The 18,422-nt window shown below is 39.7% G+C and overlaps 2 protein-coding genes, 1 long non-coding RNA gene and 1 other non-coding gene across 5 annotated transcripts in view; 1 reads left to right on the top strand and 3 right to left on the bottom strand.

Moving 5' to 3' along the window:
* Positions 1-5,896, bottom strand: part of Ap2b1 (adaptor related protein complex 2 subunit beta 1) — a 113,901-nt gene extending 108,005 nt beyond the window's left edge. The window contains exon 1 of the mRNA XM_071603566.1: positions 5,703-5,896. The gene's annotated coding sequence lies outside the window, so the exon portion shown is untranslated. The remainder of the gene's footprint in view (positions 1-5,702) is intronic.
* A 172-nt stretch (positions 5,897-6,068) lies between these two features.
* Positions 6,069-10,043, top strand: Pex12 (peroxisomal biogenesis factor 12). Of its 2 annotated transcripts, none has more exons than XM_027923827.2 (4): positions 6,069-6,167; positions 6,460-6,737; positions 7,031-7,584; positions 8,764-10,043. In XM_027923827.2, the coding sequence occupies exons 2-4, from the start codon at positions 6,612-6,614 to the stop codon at positions 9,161-9,163; spliced, it is 1,080 nt and encodes a 359-aa protein (XP_027779628.2). In that variant the 5' UTR covers positions 6,069-6,167; positions 6,460-6,611; the 3' UTR covers positions 9,164-10,043. The 2 variants fall into 2 exon arrangements, with proteins under 2 accessions (XP_027779628.2, XP_027779627.2); XM_027923826.2 differs by having other exon boundaries at positions 6,069-6,295.
* A 636-nt stretch (positions 10,044-10,679) lies between these two features.
* LOC114082704 (uncharacterized) lies at positions 10,680-14,390 on the bottom strand. Its single transcript, XR_003581018.3, has 2 exons — positions 13,979-14,390; positions 10,680-10,844 (listed from the first exon to the last, which is right to left on the bottom strand). It is a non-coding gene; the product is annotated as an uncharacterized lncRNA (long non-coding RNA).
* Positions 10,962-11,058, bottom strand: LOC114082722 (Z30 small nucleolar RNA). Its single transcript, XR_003581021.1, has one exon. It is a non-coding gene; the product is annotated as a Z30 small nucleolar RNA (small nucleolar RNA).
* Positions 14,391-18,422: the final 4,032 nt, after the last annotated feature.

The following is an 18,422-nucleotide window of genomic DNA, read 5'->3' as shown; positions in this document are numbered from 1 at the left end:
AGTGCTCTACCACTGAGCTACATCCCACAGTACTTTCTATTTTTTTGAGACAGGATCTTGATGAGTTTCTGAAAGTGGACTCAAACTTGTAATCCTCTTGCCTCAGTCTCCCAAACCATCACTGGGATTATAGGCATGAACAACCACCCCCAGGAGGCCTCCCAAGTACTTCTAGCCATCTTTTTTCTGTCTCCTCTTACTTCACTATTCAACCAACAAATATTTATTGAGGGTTATTATGTGTCAAGAATTGTACTAGAGTCCAAACTATAAATAAAATATGATTCCTATCAAAAAGGGATCACAGTCTTACGGGAGATCACTTAAGAAGCTATTGAAGGGCTGGGGATGTGGCTCAAGCGGTAGCACACTCGCCTGGCATGCGTGCAGCCCGGGTTTGATCCTCAGCACCACATACAAACAAAGATGTTGTGTCCGCTGATAACTAAAAATAAATATTAAAAATTCTCTCTCTTTAAAAAAAAAAAGAAGAAGCTATTGAAGTGATCCAGCTACAGGATAGAGGGTGGCTTAAGCTAATTATAATCAAGTTAAAATTAATTGGGTATTTATTGTATGTCACTCTGCTAAGAACCTTATATTTATTATATATTTAAATCCTCACAACCTGTAATGATGTAGGTACTATTTCCTTTCCTATTTAATAGATATAGGAAATTTAAATGGTAAAATTAAGGTTTGAACCCAGGGAGTCTGACACTAGAACTAAGGGAATGAATGGTGGTACTATTTGCTCAAGACAGAAAAATATAATAGATGGCACAAGTTTGGGGGTAGGTTAGGAGATAATGAGTCATTTTTATATATGTTGGCTTTGAGTGATGTCCAAAGAGCAGCTGATTATATGTGTCTGAACATAAGGAATGATTTGTAATTGAGCTATATTTGTGAATCATCAGCCTACAGATGATAATTTAATCTGTGGGAGTATTTGACATTACTCACGAAAAATGTGAAGAGTGAGAGTTTGGGGTATAAACAGGGAAAATCAGGAATGCAAAAAGACTGACAAGGAAGGAATTGCCAGAAAGAGAGAAAAGCAGGAAGCTATGATGCTTTGGGATGTTTTTAAGAGTTCCATGAGATTAGAGACTACTCAATCTCTTCATATCTCTGAAGCCTAACATACATATCCCCCCACCAAAAGCAATATATGTTGAATAAATAAATGTATAAATAAGTGATCAACAAAACCAGTTGCTAGAGAGGAAAAGGAAGGGCTAAAAAGTGTTTGCAGAATTTAGCAATAACGAGTTGTCTGGTGTCACTGCTGAAGATATCAAGTAGAAATATGAAGGCCAAAGCCATGCTGCAGAAGTCTGAGGAAGAATTGGAGGTGAGGAAATAGAAACAGGAGTTTCAAGTAAGACTGAAAAGAAATATAAGATGGCATTTGAGGGAGAGAGGTGACAGGGTTTTTTTTTTTTGTTTTAATACTTTTAGGTATAGATGGACACAATATCTTTATTTATTTTATGTGGTGCTGAGAATCAAAGCCAGTGCCGCACACATGCTAGGCAAGGGCTCTACCACTGAGCCACAACCCCAGCTCTGTGTTTTTTTTAAAGTTTAATTCTATACTCAATACCTTTTCTCTACTTTAACTGTTTAGCAACATCATGCATATATGACTTTAAGATCTTTATCACTAGCCTTGACCTATTCCCCAAATTTCATTGACAAGTCAGTAACCACTCACAGGTAATTCTAAATTTATGGCCCATTAAAATTAAGCAAATCATATAGGGATAAAGGACATTAGAAAAATCTGGCTCCAGGTACATCATAAAGATGTTACAAAAAAAATGGATTCATATCTTTCAAAACTTCCAATGGCTCCTCATTACCTTGCATGCCCCAGTTTTCCCATCTCTGTGTTCTTTGGTTTTCTCATCTGTAAACTAAGGAAAATATAAATATCTGATCAAAATATCATGATAATATTGAACAATGAAATGAATTGTTATATGTAAAGTTCTTATAACTAAGCCTGGCACATAATATGGACTATGTAAAGACTTGCTGTGATTGTGATACTTCAGTAAATTGCACTGATTTGTTCAAGCCAGAAACCTAAGAGTCATTCCTGATTTTTCTCTCTCCCTTCCTCAACTGCTACATCCAATTCATCTCCAAGTTACCAATTCTATCTTCGAAATATATCTCAAATCCACCCAGTCCACTCTATTCTACCTCATTGGTCCAAGCCACCATTGGCCCTGCTGGGATTACAAACACCTCCTAATTTTCCTGACCATTCTCCATATAGCAACAAGATTTTTAACGTTTAGGGGGAAAAAAAAAAGTCTAACACACATTCAAAGAGGAGAGTGAGAAATACTAAATCAACAAGAGGGCACTGTTGTTTGCAGCCAATCATTAAACTGTTACTTTCTTTCTTTTCTCTCTCATCAAGTAAAGCTTGATGTATGCAGTAAATACACCTACACAACCATCAGATCATCTTTTAAAAATGTAAACCTGGGCTAGGATTGTGGCTCAGTGGTAGAGTGCTTGCCTAGCATGGGTGAGGCAGTGAGTTCGATACACAGCACCACATTAAAAAAACAAATAAATAAAGGCTAAATTCTTTTTTTAAAAAAATGTAAAGCTGATCATGCCTCTGGTGTATAAACCCTTTAATGCATGCCTTTTGTACTTAAGACTAAAATTCAGGATCCTTCCTATGGCCTGTGAGTCTTGGGCAGTTTAGTGCTGTGTCTAACATTATTTTATGTCTTTCAGTCACTCATTTCACCTTTTGCTAGCTCTATTAGCCCTCAAACACACCAAGCAGTTTCCCACCTTAGGCCATTAACAAATATTGCTCTTAATGTCTAATATTCTTTCCCCCAACTTCTCACATGACTAGCTTCTCATAATTTAAGTCTGTTTAGTTGCTTCAGAAAGGCATTCTCTGATTACCCAATCTAAAAGGTTCTCTTCTCTCAACACTCACTGCTACCCTAATCCTAGCTCTCTTATTCAATTTGTAAATTGCATATTTATTCTCTTTTCCTACTAGACTGTAAATTCCATGAAGGCAAATATCATGTCTATTTTTATTACTGCTTGACACTCATTACCTAGGATAATGCCTGACACATAGCAAGTACTCAGCATTTTTGCCGGGCGTTGTTGTGTATGCCTGTAATCCCAGTAATTAGGAGGCTGAGCAGGAGGATCTCAAGTTCGAGGTCAGCCTTAGCAATTTAATGAGGCCCTAAGCAACTTGTGAGACCCTTTTCCAAAATAAAAAATAAAAGGGGGGCTGGGGTTGTGGCTCAGTGGTAGAGCACTTGCCTTGCATGTGTGAAGTACTGGGTTCAAGACTCAGCACCACATAAAGATAAATAAAGGTATTGTCCATCTACAACTAAAAATTTAAAAATAAAGATATTTGAAAAGAAAAAATATAAAAATAAAAAGGGCTGGGGATGTAGTTTGTTAGTAGAGCACCTCTAGGTTCACTCTCCAGTAACCCCCCCTTAAAAAAAAAAAAAAAAAACAACTCTCAGTATTTCTTGAATAAATTCTAAAATCAGCAATTAAGGCCTTCTATAATCCACCTAAATCTACTTTTCAACATAGCCTCCATTATTGCTGTTGCCCTATGGTTAAACAAATGAAACCACTTTCTCCTTACATATACTCTACATTTCTCCCTTAACCTGGAAAGCCCTTTTACCACTACTGTGACTTGCCCCAAATGTACTAATCTTTTGAGGTCCATCTAATCCACAAAACTTTAGTGGACATCTGTTATGGCATGTGAGTGCAGCAGTACCAGGTTACGTCACTATATTAAAAAGCAACTGGCAGAGAGAAGCTGAGATTAAACATGAAGTTAAAACACCGATCTTCCCATTATTTGTTTGCATGGACCAATATACTTGGCTTCTGTTTAAGCTAATTTGAACAGCCTTATCTCTTCCAGCTGGTACTTCTATTAACCTATGTGATTTCTTTTAATGCCTTTTAATATAAAGTACAGTCACTTCTTACTGTACTGTACAATACATATAATCACCTCTTCCATTGTACTATACATTTGAGGGTGGGACTTTTTTATGAGGTATTTATTTGTTGACTATTAAGAACTGATTTTTTTAAACAGCCTTTCCTTTCTCATGTAATAACTTCACTTTACTTTTGGAGTATCCTCATGGAATTATTCATCAAGATGTCTTCTTTCCCATCTAAGAATGAAATAGAGAGTGGAAGGGGAAACTGAGCCAAGATTAGATAATTGGTATTTGAATTATGAGCACAATGACAAATATAAAGAAACTGAAGTTTGCTGACTGCAATAATGTTGCCTGGATGAGACTTTGCTAAATCCTGCTAGAAAAACCCAATAGGGGGCTGGGGCTGGGGATTAGCAGTAGACTACTTGTCTCCCATGTGTGAGGCCCTGGGTTTGGCCTCGCACCACATTAAAAAAAAAAAAAAAAAAAAAAAAAAAATCCAATAGGATTGTGAAGTTCCTGTCCTTTGTGGGCTGGTTTGTTAGGTCCTTCATATACTTGTAATAATTTTTTTTTTTTTTAAATTGGTCTGTTTGTTTCTATTGTTTCCAATCAAAAGAATTCTGGTTGATACAATGTTAATTTCCCATTCGTTTATTAGTTAATGTTATTTCTCAACTTTCTTATGTGTGTATGTGATGCTGGGGAATTGAACCCAGGGCTTTGCGTATACAAGGCAAGCACTCTACAAATTGAACTATATCTCCAGCCCTCAACTTTGTATTTTTGATGTTATGAATGGTCAAGCACCTATTATGTACGAGATGCTTAATGTAGAAACGTTGTTTCTAGTCCTTAAAAAAATCTCACATGGGCTGGGGATGTGGCTCAAGCGGTAGCGCGCTCGCCTGGCATGCGTGAGGCCCAGGTTCCATGCTCAGCACCACATACAAACAAAGATGTTGTGTCTGCCGAGAATTAAAAAATAAATATTTTAAAAAAATCTCACATCAACTAGACTTTCTCAGTTATTTTAGTGGAGTAAAAAACATTTTAGAACCATAATTAAAGGTAACTTCAAGATTGAAACAAAACTAAACCCAAACTTTGTTTTTTGAGGGTTCTAAGTGTGCGTACCTACTGTCTACCTCTAGCACAGTGAATAATACTTTCATTATTAGCTCTTTAGTTCTGAGATAGGGAAGGGATAATAAGGGAGGAGTTGAACTCTTAAATCCAAGTCCAATAAAACTGAATCAGACTCAAAGGTGGTAAAGTTGTATACAATTTGTACTTTGCAAAGCCTACATATTTTACATTAGTTTCGTTTTACAAAATGAAAAGCTCCAAGCACCTCCTGTGTCAAAGCGCCCCAGTTCATCCTAGAATTCATCAGGATCCCTCTGCTTTAGCACTGTATTCATAACTTCCTACCCGGTACGAAGGCAGGAAACCATTCTCATCTAATATAAAAAGTGCCTAGAAATGTTAACTAAATGTAACATCTAAGAGACAGTCAAGCTTGAAAAGTAATTGTCTCAAGTTCTGACGAACAAGAGGGCCTTTCTCATTCCAGTAATCCTTCTTTGTAATTGGATGCAAAAAAGCCAGAGCTTCTCTCTCTGCCGGGTCGCTTCAAATCCTTTCCCGAAGGCTGCAGAAGAAAAATTAAGCACCAGCCCCGCCACGTGTGTAAGAAAAGTGTCCTCTCACCTCCAGATTCCCTTTCTCCCTACCCTCCGGGTTCGCTGGCCCCAGGGAAAACAGGCCTCGGCAGCGGGGCCGGAGCTCCACCTCCCGGCGCCACACTATGTCAGAAAGACCTGCGCAGAGAGGGTCGGAAGGGTGGCTTCCCACCGCGGCAGAGCCTTCTAAGGGAGCAAAAAACAAAAAGCGGAAAATCCATCTGCAAAACCAAGCTCCTTATTACCTCCTAAATAAAAGGAGACGGAAGCGGAAGTCCCGGTGTAGGTCATAGAGTACCCTTGTTCCGGTTTCAGTGTTGCGTTCGGGACTAGAGCGCCTTTCTTCCGCCGGCCGTCCCTGGGGCCCTTGCGGCTTCTGTTTCCGGGTGCGGCTTCTGTCATAAAGCAAAGCCGAGACGTTCTTTCTAACGTGGCGTCGTGGGCACTTTGCGCCTCGCCTGGGGTCAGCAAGCAAGGACGAGCGTCGACAGGGGTACTTTGTAGCCAACAGCTGGAGCCGTCCTTGCGTCCCGGGCCCTCGCTGTGGCACCTGTGATACCTCTGAGCTGGCTGGATTTTCAGCCCTCACAGGGGCGCTGATTCGCAGCTCCAGGACTGCAGGTCGAGAGGCCAGCGCTCCTTAGCCCATACCCGTCCCTAGTCTCGCTCTGCCCTGTAAAGTGCAGCATTTGAAGGTGCCCCCTACCCACATATCACTTCACAGCGCGCGGAAGTTAACTTTCTTCTTAACCTCACTTTGACATCTGTCCACTCTTCCCCTGCAGAAGAGATCTTTTCCTCTCAGTTGAATCTCCCCGTAAAACAAATTTGAAGTCCCGGATGTCATGCAGCTCCCATCGGATAAAAACTTTCTTTAAAAGTTCATGCTTACTAGGGAGTTTGTGGGAAAAGTGAAACCCAATATACACAGAACACTATGGCTGAGCACGGAGCGCACATTACAACTGCTTCTGTGGCTGATGACCATCCATCCATCTTTGAGGTGGTAGCCCAGGACAGTTTAATGACAGCAGTGAGACCTGCTCTGCAGCATGTGGTTAAGGTAAGGTATTCTGAAAGGTGTCAGGAACGATTGGGTAAAAATACCAAACTATTGTTTGACAGCCTAGGGTTTGAAATAAGTAATTTGTTTATAATTGATTTCTCATGGCCTAATGGATATTTAGTCCATCAGTATTGAGTCCCATACTCAGTACCTAGCACTTGAGGGACATTGTTAGACCCCAAAAGGAGTTGACTTGTTTAAGCCAAATAGAATTTAAAGGGGAGGAGGAAATGTAAATTCATGGTATAGTAGCTGTGTACTAGAATTTCATTTGATTTCTTTTGCTTTAGGTTCTTGCAGAATCCAATCCTGCCCAATGTGGCTTCTTTTGGAGGTGGTTTGATGAAATCTTTACTCTGCTAGATTTTCTGCTCCAGCAGCACTATTTGTCTAAAACCAGTGCCTCATTTTCTGAGAACTTTTATGGCTTAAAGCGCGTTGTAATGGGGGACTCTCCCAGGTTGCAGAGACTGGCCAGCTCAGGTCTCCCCAAGAAGCAGCTTTGGAAATCAATTATGTTCCTGGTTCTTCTTCCCTATCTGAAAGTGAAGCTGGAGAAGCTGGTCTCCAGCCTGAGAGAAGAGGATGAATATTCCATTCATCCTCCTTCTTCCCACTGGAAACGATTTTACAGAGCCTTTCTGGCAGCCTATCCATTTGTTAATATGGCCTGGGAAGGTTGGTTTCTTGTACAACAACTTCAATACATCCTAGGAAAAGCTCAGCACCACTCACCCCTGCTGAAGCTGGCTGGAGTTCGGCTAGGTCGACTGACAATTCAGGATATACAAGCTCTGGAGCACAGATCAGCTGAATTTGGCAGGATGCAGCAACCAGCCAGGAGGTAAGGCCTTAACACTCCCAAAACATCTTTTAAAAAATTCTAAAATCTTATTCCACTTTTATGAAATTTACCTCCCTCAGTCTATTTTTGTTTTATAAAGTCATAGAAAAGTTATTCCTTGTGTCCATAAAACAAGGACTGCCATCTTGGTAGCACTATCATACTAATTACATTTTAATGCTAGGCCCCAGACTAGGTGTTTGCTTTATGTACACTCTTTTTTTTTAGATGGACACAATATCCTCATTGTACCTTTATGTGGTGCTGAGGATTGAACCCAATGCCCCACGCTGAGGATTGAACCCAATGCCCCACGCATGCCCCCCGCCCCCGTACATCCACTTTTAAGCCTGATCACAACCCAATGAAGTAAATGCAGTTTCTCCATTGAACAGTTGAGGAAACCAAACCTTTACTCCTTGGCGAAGACTGCAAAACTAGAAGATGGTAGAGTTGAGATTCAAGACAAAGCAATACAATTCTAAATCGTATTGTATCACTTCTAGCTAGTGCTTGTGTTCTCCTACAAGTTCCTTTGTGTGTATGTGTATAATAAAATGATGCTGAGATATTTTTGTAAAAGAATTGTTTTTTTCTTTTTTTTTTAAATATTTTTTATTGTAGGTAGACACAATACATCTTATTTATTTTTATGTGGTACTGGGGATTGAACTCAATGCCTCACACATGCTAGGCATGTGCTCTACCACTGCACTACCACCCCGGCCCAAATTATTTTTTTCTGGATGTACTATCTTCAACTAAAGTCTGCATAATCAAATTCTCTACTAATTTCTTTCTTAAAACTTTAACTTTTTCTTTTTAAATATTATTTTAGTTGTAGATGGATGCAATATCTTTGTTTACTAATTTATTTTTATATGGTACTGAGGATTGAACCCAGTGCCTTGATGTGCGAGGCAAGCGCTGAGCTATAGCCCCAACCCCAAAACTTTAACTTTTTATTATTAAAAAAAGTTCAGTCCATACTGTGAGTCAGAAAGAGGAAATCATTTAGAATAGATCCTTAAGAAGAAAGGATGCCCATCTAGCAACAAGTCAATTCCCAAATCAGAGATTTTGATGAAAAGTGCAGAACTGCATTTATATTTTGGTCATTCTATGATTATAACTAGATAAACAATTTTTCTCTTTGCCTCCTTGTTCTCTTCCTAACAGTGTTAGTGAGAAGATAAAGTCAGTTCTGAAGAAAGCTATGGGGGGTGTTGCCTTATCCCTCTCAACTGGCCTTTCTGTTGGTGTATTCTTCCTGCAGTTCCTTGATTGGTGGTACTCATCTGAAAATCAAGAAACCATCAAATCACTAACTGCACTGCCTACCCCACCACCACCTGTACACCTAGACTACAACTCTGACTCTCCCCTCTTACCCAAAATGAAGACTGTGTGCCCTCTGTGCCGTAAAACCCGGGTGAATGATACTGTTCTTGCCACCTCTGGTTATGTGTTTTGTTATCGCTGTGTGTTTAATTATGTGAGGAGTCACCAAGCTTGTCCCATCACAGGTTATCCAACAGAAGTACAACATCTAATTAAACTGTACTCTCCTGAGAACTAAAAGGAATTAGCATCTTGTCTCATAACTTAAGTGTTGCACTGTAAGGCCACAGGGTTGTTTTTCAGCATGGTATATAGCACTGATACTTCTCTGCCCCAATTCATTAACTATATTAACTTAAACAACATATGGTTTTCTTTAAAAAACATACCTACTTGATCCTATCCTTTTAGCCTGCTCTTTAGACCCCTTCTACAGTTGACCAAGCTGGTTAAAATTAGGATAATCAAGATTATAGGGCATATGAGGCTCAATATAGAGATGGACAAAAATTAGTACAGAAGCTTTTCTTCTTCTCAAAGAATAAGAGGTACAGAAGCACTCAAGAAAACCCCAGGTTAGGCCTCATAGTTGGGTGGTGAGGAAGCAGGACTTCTTTGGAAAAGGCATTTATCTCCCTGTGAGGCAGAGTTTTTTATCAGTTCACAAATGCTCTTTATATAGAGCAAAACAACTCCCTCCACATACTGTGAACCATTTGTTAATCTGCTATAGTGTATCAGCTTTGAAGATTCTTTTATGAGTCATAATCTCTTTCTTGGGAAAGTGGTCGAAGAAAAATAGGAAAAAAAAAAGTTTACATAGAGTATGAAAATTTCAATGTGAAAGCAAAGCTAGCAAGCCATGAAAAGATAATATAACATAGTTATCCAACTGTGAGTAATAAAAACACCTTTCAATAAGCTCCTTCTGCTTGCTAATAATAGTTTGTTCAACTCGTATGAATTATTCTGGTTATTACTAAAGTTTCTATGAAACAATCAAGTAAAAATCTTAAGAATAAATGTTTCTGGCAAAAAACTATTCCATGCTGTCATGATTATGTGGAAACTTAAAAGATTACTCAACATGTTTTTAAAATAAATTTTCATTCAGACTATGTTTGGCTTCTTATATATTTTGGTATTAATTATTAACATTTTGCATTTAAATTTTTTTTTTTGGTAATCCAATAATTAGAACAACATTTCTCTGTTCCTACATCAAGAATCAACTTTGTGTGAAATACCTTGTTTCAGAAATGCTATAGAAACACTGAAGCCTATATGGGAAAATTTATGCCACTGGATTAGCAGGTTGGTGAAAACATGGGTTTTTAAAGAAATCTTTAATAGAATAGGATGGATAAAAATAATTTAAGCGCCTTTGCTGAGATATGTGTTTTTCTATCCTTTCCTCATTTTAGCAACTCAAAGTACATTCTCTGATAGCATAAAGATGATACTGCTAAATTTCTAAATGGAGTAGCTAAGAAAAATCCTATGGATTTTTTTCTTTTTGAGGGGTACTGGGATTGAACTCGGGCACTCAACCACTGAGCCACATCCCTTGCCTATTTCACATTTTATTTAGAGACAGGGTCTCATTGAGTTGCTTAGTGCCTCACTTTTCTGAGGCTGGCTTTGAACCCACAATCCTCCTGCCTCCCAAGCTGCTGGGATTACAGGCGTACAACATGGCACCCAGCAATCCTATGAATTTTAAAATGTTAAAATTATTACATACCACAAAAGAGTACATATATTTTTTTTAATTTATAAAACCTCCAAGGTTTTACCAAACAAATAACACAGTTAATGAAAACATTTTTCATACAGTCAATAAGGGAACTGATTCAGATTCAGGATTGAAATGATGCAGTCCTTCACGAAGATTTCAAAGCCAGATTTTCCACCTCAACCTAAAAAGAGAAATATGAAAGTATCAATAATTCAAACATTTATCAAAAACAAACTTATACATAACACCAATATCCAAACAAGCTAGAACATGTGTGTTCTAAAACCACAACCAGAATCAGCTCAGAGAGAAGATTAAGGGATCATACCCTGGTCAAAGCCAACATTAAAGCAATGGCAATACCAGGTCAGTCTATACTTCGCTCATCATTGCATCACTACATTTCACCTTGTATTACCTAAAAGCAGCTGAATGTCCTACACATCCAAGAAAACTTAGGCTTACCTATGAAAAACAAGTTTCTTTTTAGATATTTTTCCAATCATGGGATTCCAATATTTTATCTTTACTATGCTTTCAGTAACTCTGCTGTACAAAAATGCAAACTTGACCAAGTTTTGTTTTGGGGGGGAACTTTTTTATTTTGAAGCAGAGGCAAGTAGAGAAGCATTTACCATTCAGAAACACTTTTTTTTGTTTTGTTTTGTTTAAAAGAGCCCTGACTCCATGCATGATAAAATCTCAGGGATGTTTGTTAAGAATTTATAAGCCGGGTGTGGTGACACATGCCTGTAATTCCAGCAGCTTGGGAGGCTGAGATAGAAGATCACCGAGTTCAAAACCAGTCTCAGCAATTTATCAAGGCCCTAAGCAACTCATTGAGACCCTGTCTTTGAATAAATTACAAAAAAAGGATGGGGATGTGGTTCAGTGAGTTCAATCCCCGGCACCAAAAAAAAAAAAAAAAAAAAAAATTTATAGAATTTATAGTTCTAAAGCAGAAGCTTTAGAAAAGACTTTCTTACTAAATTATAAAGTTCAAGCCGGGCACTGTGGCCCACCCCTGTAATCCCAGTAGCTCAGAAGGCTGAGGCAGGAGGATCACAAGTTCAAAGCCAGCCTCAGCAACTGCGAGGCACTAAGCAACTCAGTGAGACCCTGTCTCTAAATACAAAATAGAGATAGGGATGTGGCTCAGTGGTCAAGTACCCCTGAGTTCAATCCCCGGTACCAAAAAGAAAATTATAAAGTCCAGTTCATTAAATATAAAATTCAATTTATAATTCTACCAGGAAAGATAAAAATCACAATGCTTTTGGACATGGTGACACATGTCTGTGGTCCCAGCTACCTGAGAGGCTAAGGCAGGAATTCCAATCACTTGAGGTCAGGAATTAGAGGTCAGCCAAGACCCTCTCTCTAAAACAAGCAAAAATACAGTCACAAAATTTTTATACAATAATCTTCTAATTTAAGAATCCAAGACTCAGGCTATGATTTGCTAAAAGTCTACAGCAAATTAACATCAGAGAGAAACTGGGCCTGATTATCAGATTTATTTTTCTACTAATAGCATCCAGGTTCCTATCCTTCACTAATGTGGGAGGCCATTGGCAAGATAAAGCAAGGCAAATCCTGAGTAATCTACAACGTGAATAATGAATTTCTGAATGAGAAAGCTGACTACACTTAGTTTATTCCAAGTGATATATTCTGGTTGTATACTATTGCTTACATAGAAAAATACCAGTATCACAAAGTCACTTTCTCCACACATTTGTCATCATATTGTCAATATGTGAATTACAATTCTGGAGTGATCATATACTTACTTCCTGTCTGTAAAATGTCAATAGACTGATATTCCATAATTAAAAATGGTCAGCTTTTGATCTATGTTTGTCTTTCAACAACTAAGCCCTATAAGGAGACAGAAACTAACTAGGTTCCTGTTAAACATGGGCTAGCTCTTCATCCCTTACAAGTGTAACAAATATGTCAGAAATGGTGGGGAGGGGGAACTGAGAGCTTAATTTAAATAAATCTGCCTAAAATCATGAAATCTATGAGGAATCCTGAGCTCTGAATCATATATATTTTTAGTTGTAGATGGACACAATAACTTTATTTATTTATTTATTTTTATGTGATGCTGGGATCAAACCCAGTGCTTCACCTGTGGTAGGCAAGCACTCTACCAATGAGCTACAACCCCAGCCCATGATTGCCTGATTTTTGTTCCTTCTACTAGACCAGACTGCCTCCAGCTTTTCTCCCATCCAACATACACCCTCACTAACCTTAAAATATGGGGGTGTGATTATTTCATTACTCTCAAGCATTCAATTATTCCCCATGGTCCAAGAAATAAAACCCAAACTGCTATGCTTAGCATTCTCCATGTTTCAATACTGACCCACGCATGAAGCCTTGAGTTCAATCCCCAGCACCCAAACCAAAACAAAACAGACCTAGATGTATCTTTTTTTTTTTTAATATTTATTTATTTTTTAGTTCTCGGCGGACACAACATCTTTGTTTGTATGTGGTGCTGAGGATCGAACCCAGGCCGCACGCATGCCAGGCAAGCGTGCTACCACTTGAGCCACATCCCCAGCCCTAGATGTATCTTTAATACCATAACCCTAACATGTACTTTACAGTCTACCCAACCCATACTCTTCTTAAATCCGCTATTTGACCTTGTGCCTTCCATGCAGGAAGTTCTTATTTCCCTTAGTAGAAATCCTTCCCATACAGCAATCCCACCTCTCCAGTTTGTGACCCTCCAAAATGACACTTTGCATAAAGCCATCATCCAAAAGGAAGTATCTGGCCTTCCTCTGAATTACAGAAGCATGTGAATACTATCTTGTGGAACCTATCTTACGTTGTGTTTTAAGATCCAGAAAGACTCCTAACATGGAATTCAAGCTTTGCTCCAGCCATAACCAACAGATAAATCTTCCTAATTTCTCTGGTCTGTACGTACACTCTGCTACACTGGAGTGCCTTCCATTATTCCATTCAATGGGGAGAATCCCTAAGTTTGATTTTAGGATTACTCAAATGTCATCTTTTCTATTTCCCCCAGTCAAACCTTTCTCTGACTCTCACAGCATTTTCTTCCACCACAGCACGCATCACCTGCCACCTCATCCACTCACGTTTTCTCCCCTCTCTCCCACCAGTCCTGTTAGGAGTTCCTAAAGAATAAGGACTAGTTTCCGTAAAGGGTACTTAGAAGGAGTTCAATACAAGAGCGTTTAATTCAGTCAATGGGCGACCGACCCTACCAAAGCCTAAACTTCTGGATTATATAAAAGCTTAGCATAATTAATAAAGCGGACTTACCTCCAATGTGTCACGTGGGTAAGGACCACACCTCAGCATCTCCAAGCCCTCATTCCCCCACCCTCTAGCTAACACGCTCTGAAGAGATCCCTCCGCAGGACAACCGTGCTTACACGCAGTAGATTCTCAAATAAAGTTAAGGTCCAAACCCCGCCAATTCCAAGAACGACTGAAGCCGTCCTTGGCGGGGAGAAACAGGAGTAAGGCCGAAGCCAGGGCTCAAATCAAAAGCCCAGGCAGGTATCCACAACCCGCTTTCCGAACGCCTAAACCTCCTACGATCCAGACTCTCAGCAGGCACGTCCTCGCCTGGGAGACTAATGGCAGCCAAGCCCCAGACTCTCCGACCTCAGCCATGGCTGCTTCCCGCGTCCTCTTCCCTCTACCTAGCTCCTGGGTCCGCATCCCACAGCCCAGCGCGGCCCCTGGGTAGACAGCCAATCCCGGGGCGTTCATACGTCACGTGGGTGAGCGTAAGGCGGGGCTGGCCTGAAGAGCAGCCAATTGGAGACCGAGGCAAACGCCAGCGCTAGAACTGACAAGGTGGTGGAGGCATCTTTTCGGTTCCCCTCTCTGCGTCGCCTCTAGTCTCCCTGCAATTTTTACCCCGATACAATTCCCTGTCCTCGGATCTCGAAGCCACTGTTAGGCCGAATAATTTTGCCTGTGTCTTGACGTTTAACAACGGGGAAGAGCCTCATGCGAGGTGGTGGAGTATGTGTGCCCTAGGCTTGCAGGAAAAACTTTTAGACTTTGATCCCACACCCCAGTAATTATGGTGCTCGTCTCAGGTTCCCACCTGAGACTAGGGGTTGCGGTGGGTCCAACAGATGAGGGTGTCCTTCCCTGTCCAGGGAGAACTCGTTGGGTGGCCGGGCTTTTGGACACTTCCAAAGAAAAAAAAAGAAAGAAAGGTGTCAAAAGAAAAGTGCAGCTAAATGCAAAAGTCATGGGAAGGCAAGCCGGAAAGACCTGCCTGGGAGGGGTGGCATTTCTTCTGAGTCTTGAAGGATGGCTGATATTTGAGGATTAGGAGGTTCTAGAAGAAAGAAAGATTTAAACTCCGAATTAGCTGAGAAAGCAAGTTTAACAAATTTTGATAAAGTTGATAGGTACTTCTCAAAATTCTATGAGTTAAGCCGGGCGTGGTGGCGCACACCTGTAATCCCAGCAACCCAAGAGGCTGAGGCAGGAGGATTCCAAGTTCAAAGCCAGCCTGAGCAATTTAGCCAAGCCCTAAGCAACTTAATGAAACCCTGTATCAAAATAAAAAAGGCTGAGGATGCGGCTCAGTGGCAAAATCCCCCTGAGTTCAATCAGGACTAGGATTTGAACACCCTATGTATCTCTACCCGGTACCCAATAAATAAATAAATAAATAAATAAATGAAATTCAATGAGTTAGAAACACCTGTCAGCAATACAGATATCCTCCAACGTAAAAAAAAAAAAAAAAAAAAAAGTGTGCCTGGCACCAAACCAAGAGTGTCCAACCATTCTTTTTTTTTTTTTTAATATATTTATTTATTTTTTAGGTGTAGATGGACACAACATAATGCCTTTTATTTTTATGTGGTGCTGAGGATCGACCCAGGTCCCGCCCGCGCTAGGCGAGCGCTCTATCACTGAGCCACAATCCCAGCCCCAACCATTCTTTTTTAAAAAATATTTTTTAAAATTTAATTAGTTATATGTGACAGCAGAATGCATTACAATTCATATTACACATATAGAGCACAATTTTTTATAGCTCTGGAGGTACACAAAGTAGAGTCACACCATTCCTGTCTTCATACATGTTCTTAGGGGTAATGATGTCACGTGAGTGAGTGTAAGGCGGGGCTGGCCTGAAGAGCAGTGAATTGGAGACCAATCAGATTCTAGGGTTCAGTCCAATCATGTGTATTTTTAATAAAGGCTCCAAGGGTGATTCTGATTCACACCAAAATTTAAGAACCAGTGTTAGTGTTAAAGAAAAGTGGTAGGAGAAAAGTGGGCTAAGGCTTTGCTAAGGGTATTAGCTAATTGGCTATGTAGTTGATAGGTGCTTCTCAAAATTTTATAAGTTAAGCCAGGCGTGGTGCGCACATTATTATTATTATTATTCTGGAGAAAGTAGGAGAATTAAAGATTTCAGAGGCCAAGGAGTTGGGTGATCAGGGTTGTACTTAAGGAAACTCAATCTGCAACTGTGTTTAGTTTAGAGGGGACTAAAGAGTGAAAGCAGGGGAAGGAATCTCAAGGTGAAAGCTAAGAGCCTAAATGAGACTAGCAGTTGAAAAGGAGTGGTGACAAAGGAAAGGCGAATGAGGATTGCAATGAGTGTCAGTGATGGGCAATGGAGGAAAACAATGGCTTCTGTACCAGAACCATCCAGAACCTCTCTTGTACTTTCTAAATCTTATCTTTTTTCTCAACCTAGTGCTTCCTTCCTTACAGGTTCCAGTGCACACATGTCATTTGGGAAATCTTTTCTGATTCTCACAAGTATATTTATTGTCATAGTTATTGTCACTTCTCAGAATACCCAGTGTACACTGCTCATATATTGCTAGCTCTAGAGTGGCTCTAGACTGCATTGGTCATGCACATGCAACTTAAACTTGGTTCTTCAGTTTTCCTGTCTGTAAGGAGAATAAGAGGGTGATAACAGCATCTGCCTCACAAAGATGTCATAAGATGAATAAGCACAATGCCTAGTACACAGAATCCTCAGATGATGTTATTGAGTCACTATTATGAGTTGTTTAATACATGTTTTCCCTCTTTTAGGTTGTGAACAGGACATGTGTCTTATTTTTCCAGCTATCAGTTAGGCTATGTGGCAGAATGTAGTAGATGGGCTTTGGATTTAGATAGACCAGTGTTCAAATCCCAGTTCTGTTACTTACTAGATAAGTAATCTTGAGCTTTATTTATCTTGCTGAACTATTTTGTCATTTATAAGATAATAGAAATAATATGTCTTATAAATTGTTATGAGGATCATATGAAAGAATGAAAATTGCATATTTGGTCCAAATGAGGCAGTCACTAAATGGCAGTTTTTATTTTGGCATGTTTCCTCAGAGCACAGCGTCATGTTTGGAACATAGTAATCACTCAATAATTGATGCTTGAATGAAAAACTCACATTATATGTGTGGCACCATGCCAGACTCTTTTTATGTATTGTGTGACTTAATTCTCACAAGTACTCTGTGCAGAAGCACTATTATTATCTCCAATTTACATGGAAAGGTCCTAAGGCTTAGATTAGCTTAACGTAGGTCTAATAGCTAGAATGTAGCAGGACTAGGGTTTGAACACCCTGTGTATCTCAAAACAGCTGATTGAATAAAAGTTTTCTAACACAGAGTCAAGTGGTGGCATTATGGAGCCAAGACTGTTGTTCTTGGTCACTGTTTTCTCCACAGTCATCTCTCTGAAAGAATTGAGGGTGAGATGGAGGCACCTGGTAGTTAGGAACCAACCCTTCCTCTTCAGCAGGTATTTGACAGTTTCTTTTGATGAATATGCAGGCTGTGGATAACAATCTTTGCTGATAAACCGAAATATTTAGTGAATAGACACATCTTAAACAAATTGGGTGTTCTGGTTTTAGTCAGTTTGATAATATAGCATGGCCAGATAATTTTCTCAAGACCAAAGGAAAAAAGCACTATCCAAGCTATTGATTTCAAGTTGTTTTATATCAGGAACACTTGCTTTAGAGATATCAAAGCCAGTATTGGGCTAGGTTGTGGCTCAGTAGTAGAGTGCTTGCCTAGCACATATGAGGCCCTGGGTTCAATCCTCAGCACCACATAAAAATAAATAAATAAAATAAAGGTATCGTGTCCAATTACAACTAAAAAAATAAATATTAAAAAAAGACATGTCAAAGTCAGTATGTGAGTGGCTTCCTGGCATGACAGCCTAACTATTCATATCCAGAAGACTTAACTAAGGAGCTTTGGAGAAGGAAAAGAAACGCCTTTTTCTCATTGTCCACATTATACCTACCCGCTTTGGCTGATTTGACCCTCTACATTACACTACAGGAGAGTAAGGAGGGAGCAACAATCCAGTTCACTGTTCTCCAGACTGGTTGACTGGGAAGGAAAAGAGAGGTACTTGGGGAAACTTCTGATTCTGAAGGCTGTCAAGCAACCCAGAAGCCCACACCTGAAATGCTGAAACAGGAGAAGGATCATTTGAATTAGATTTGGTTTTGAAGCCCAGCATTTCCATTTGCTGGTCATGTAATCTCAGTTTCCATGTAGTGTGTACAGCTCCCAGCAAGGTCCCTTGCATCAAGGAAGAACATTTCTAGTAAGTGGTAATCATTTTTACCCTTCTAAAAGTAAATAATTGCAGAAGATTTCAGTGCAGGAGTGAGACTGAGAATGAAGACAGGTAGTAGGACTGAAGTGAGACTGAATTCAGAAAAGGGAGTTAAAGT

This window comes from Marmota flaviventris, chromosome 17 (genome assembly GCF_047511675.1).
Source record: "Marmota flaviventris isolate mMarFla1 chromosome 17, mMarFla1.hap1, whole genome shotgun sequence".
In the NCBI taxonomy this organism is placed as follows: domain Eukaryota; kingdom Metazoa; phylum Chordata; class Mammalia; order Rodentia; family Sciuridae; genus Marmota; species Marmota flaviventris.
The sequence above is the reverse complement of the archived record's forward strand: the minus strand, read 5'-3'. Positions and strand labels throughout refer to the sequence as shown.

What these genes read in the sequence shown, in the direction of transcription:
- Pex12 (XM_027923827.2), top strand. Translation starts at nt 6,612, where the DNA reads ATGGCTGAGCACGGAGCGCACATTACAACTGCTTCTGTGGCTGATGAC. An exon ending in CTCTGCAGCATGTGGTTAAG is followed by an intron (nt 6,738 to 7,030) that starts GTAAGGTATTCT and finishes CTTTTGCTTTAG; the next exon opens with GTTCTTGCAGAATCCAATCC. An exon ending in ATGCAGCAACCAGCCAGGAG is followed by an intron (nt 7,585 to 8,763) that starts GTAAGGCCTTAA and finishes TCTTCCTAACAG; the next exon opens with TGTTAGTGAGAAGATAAAGT.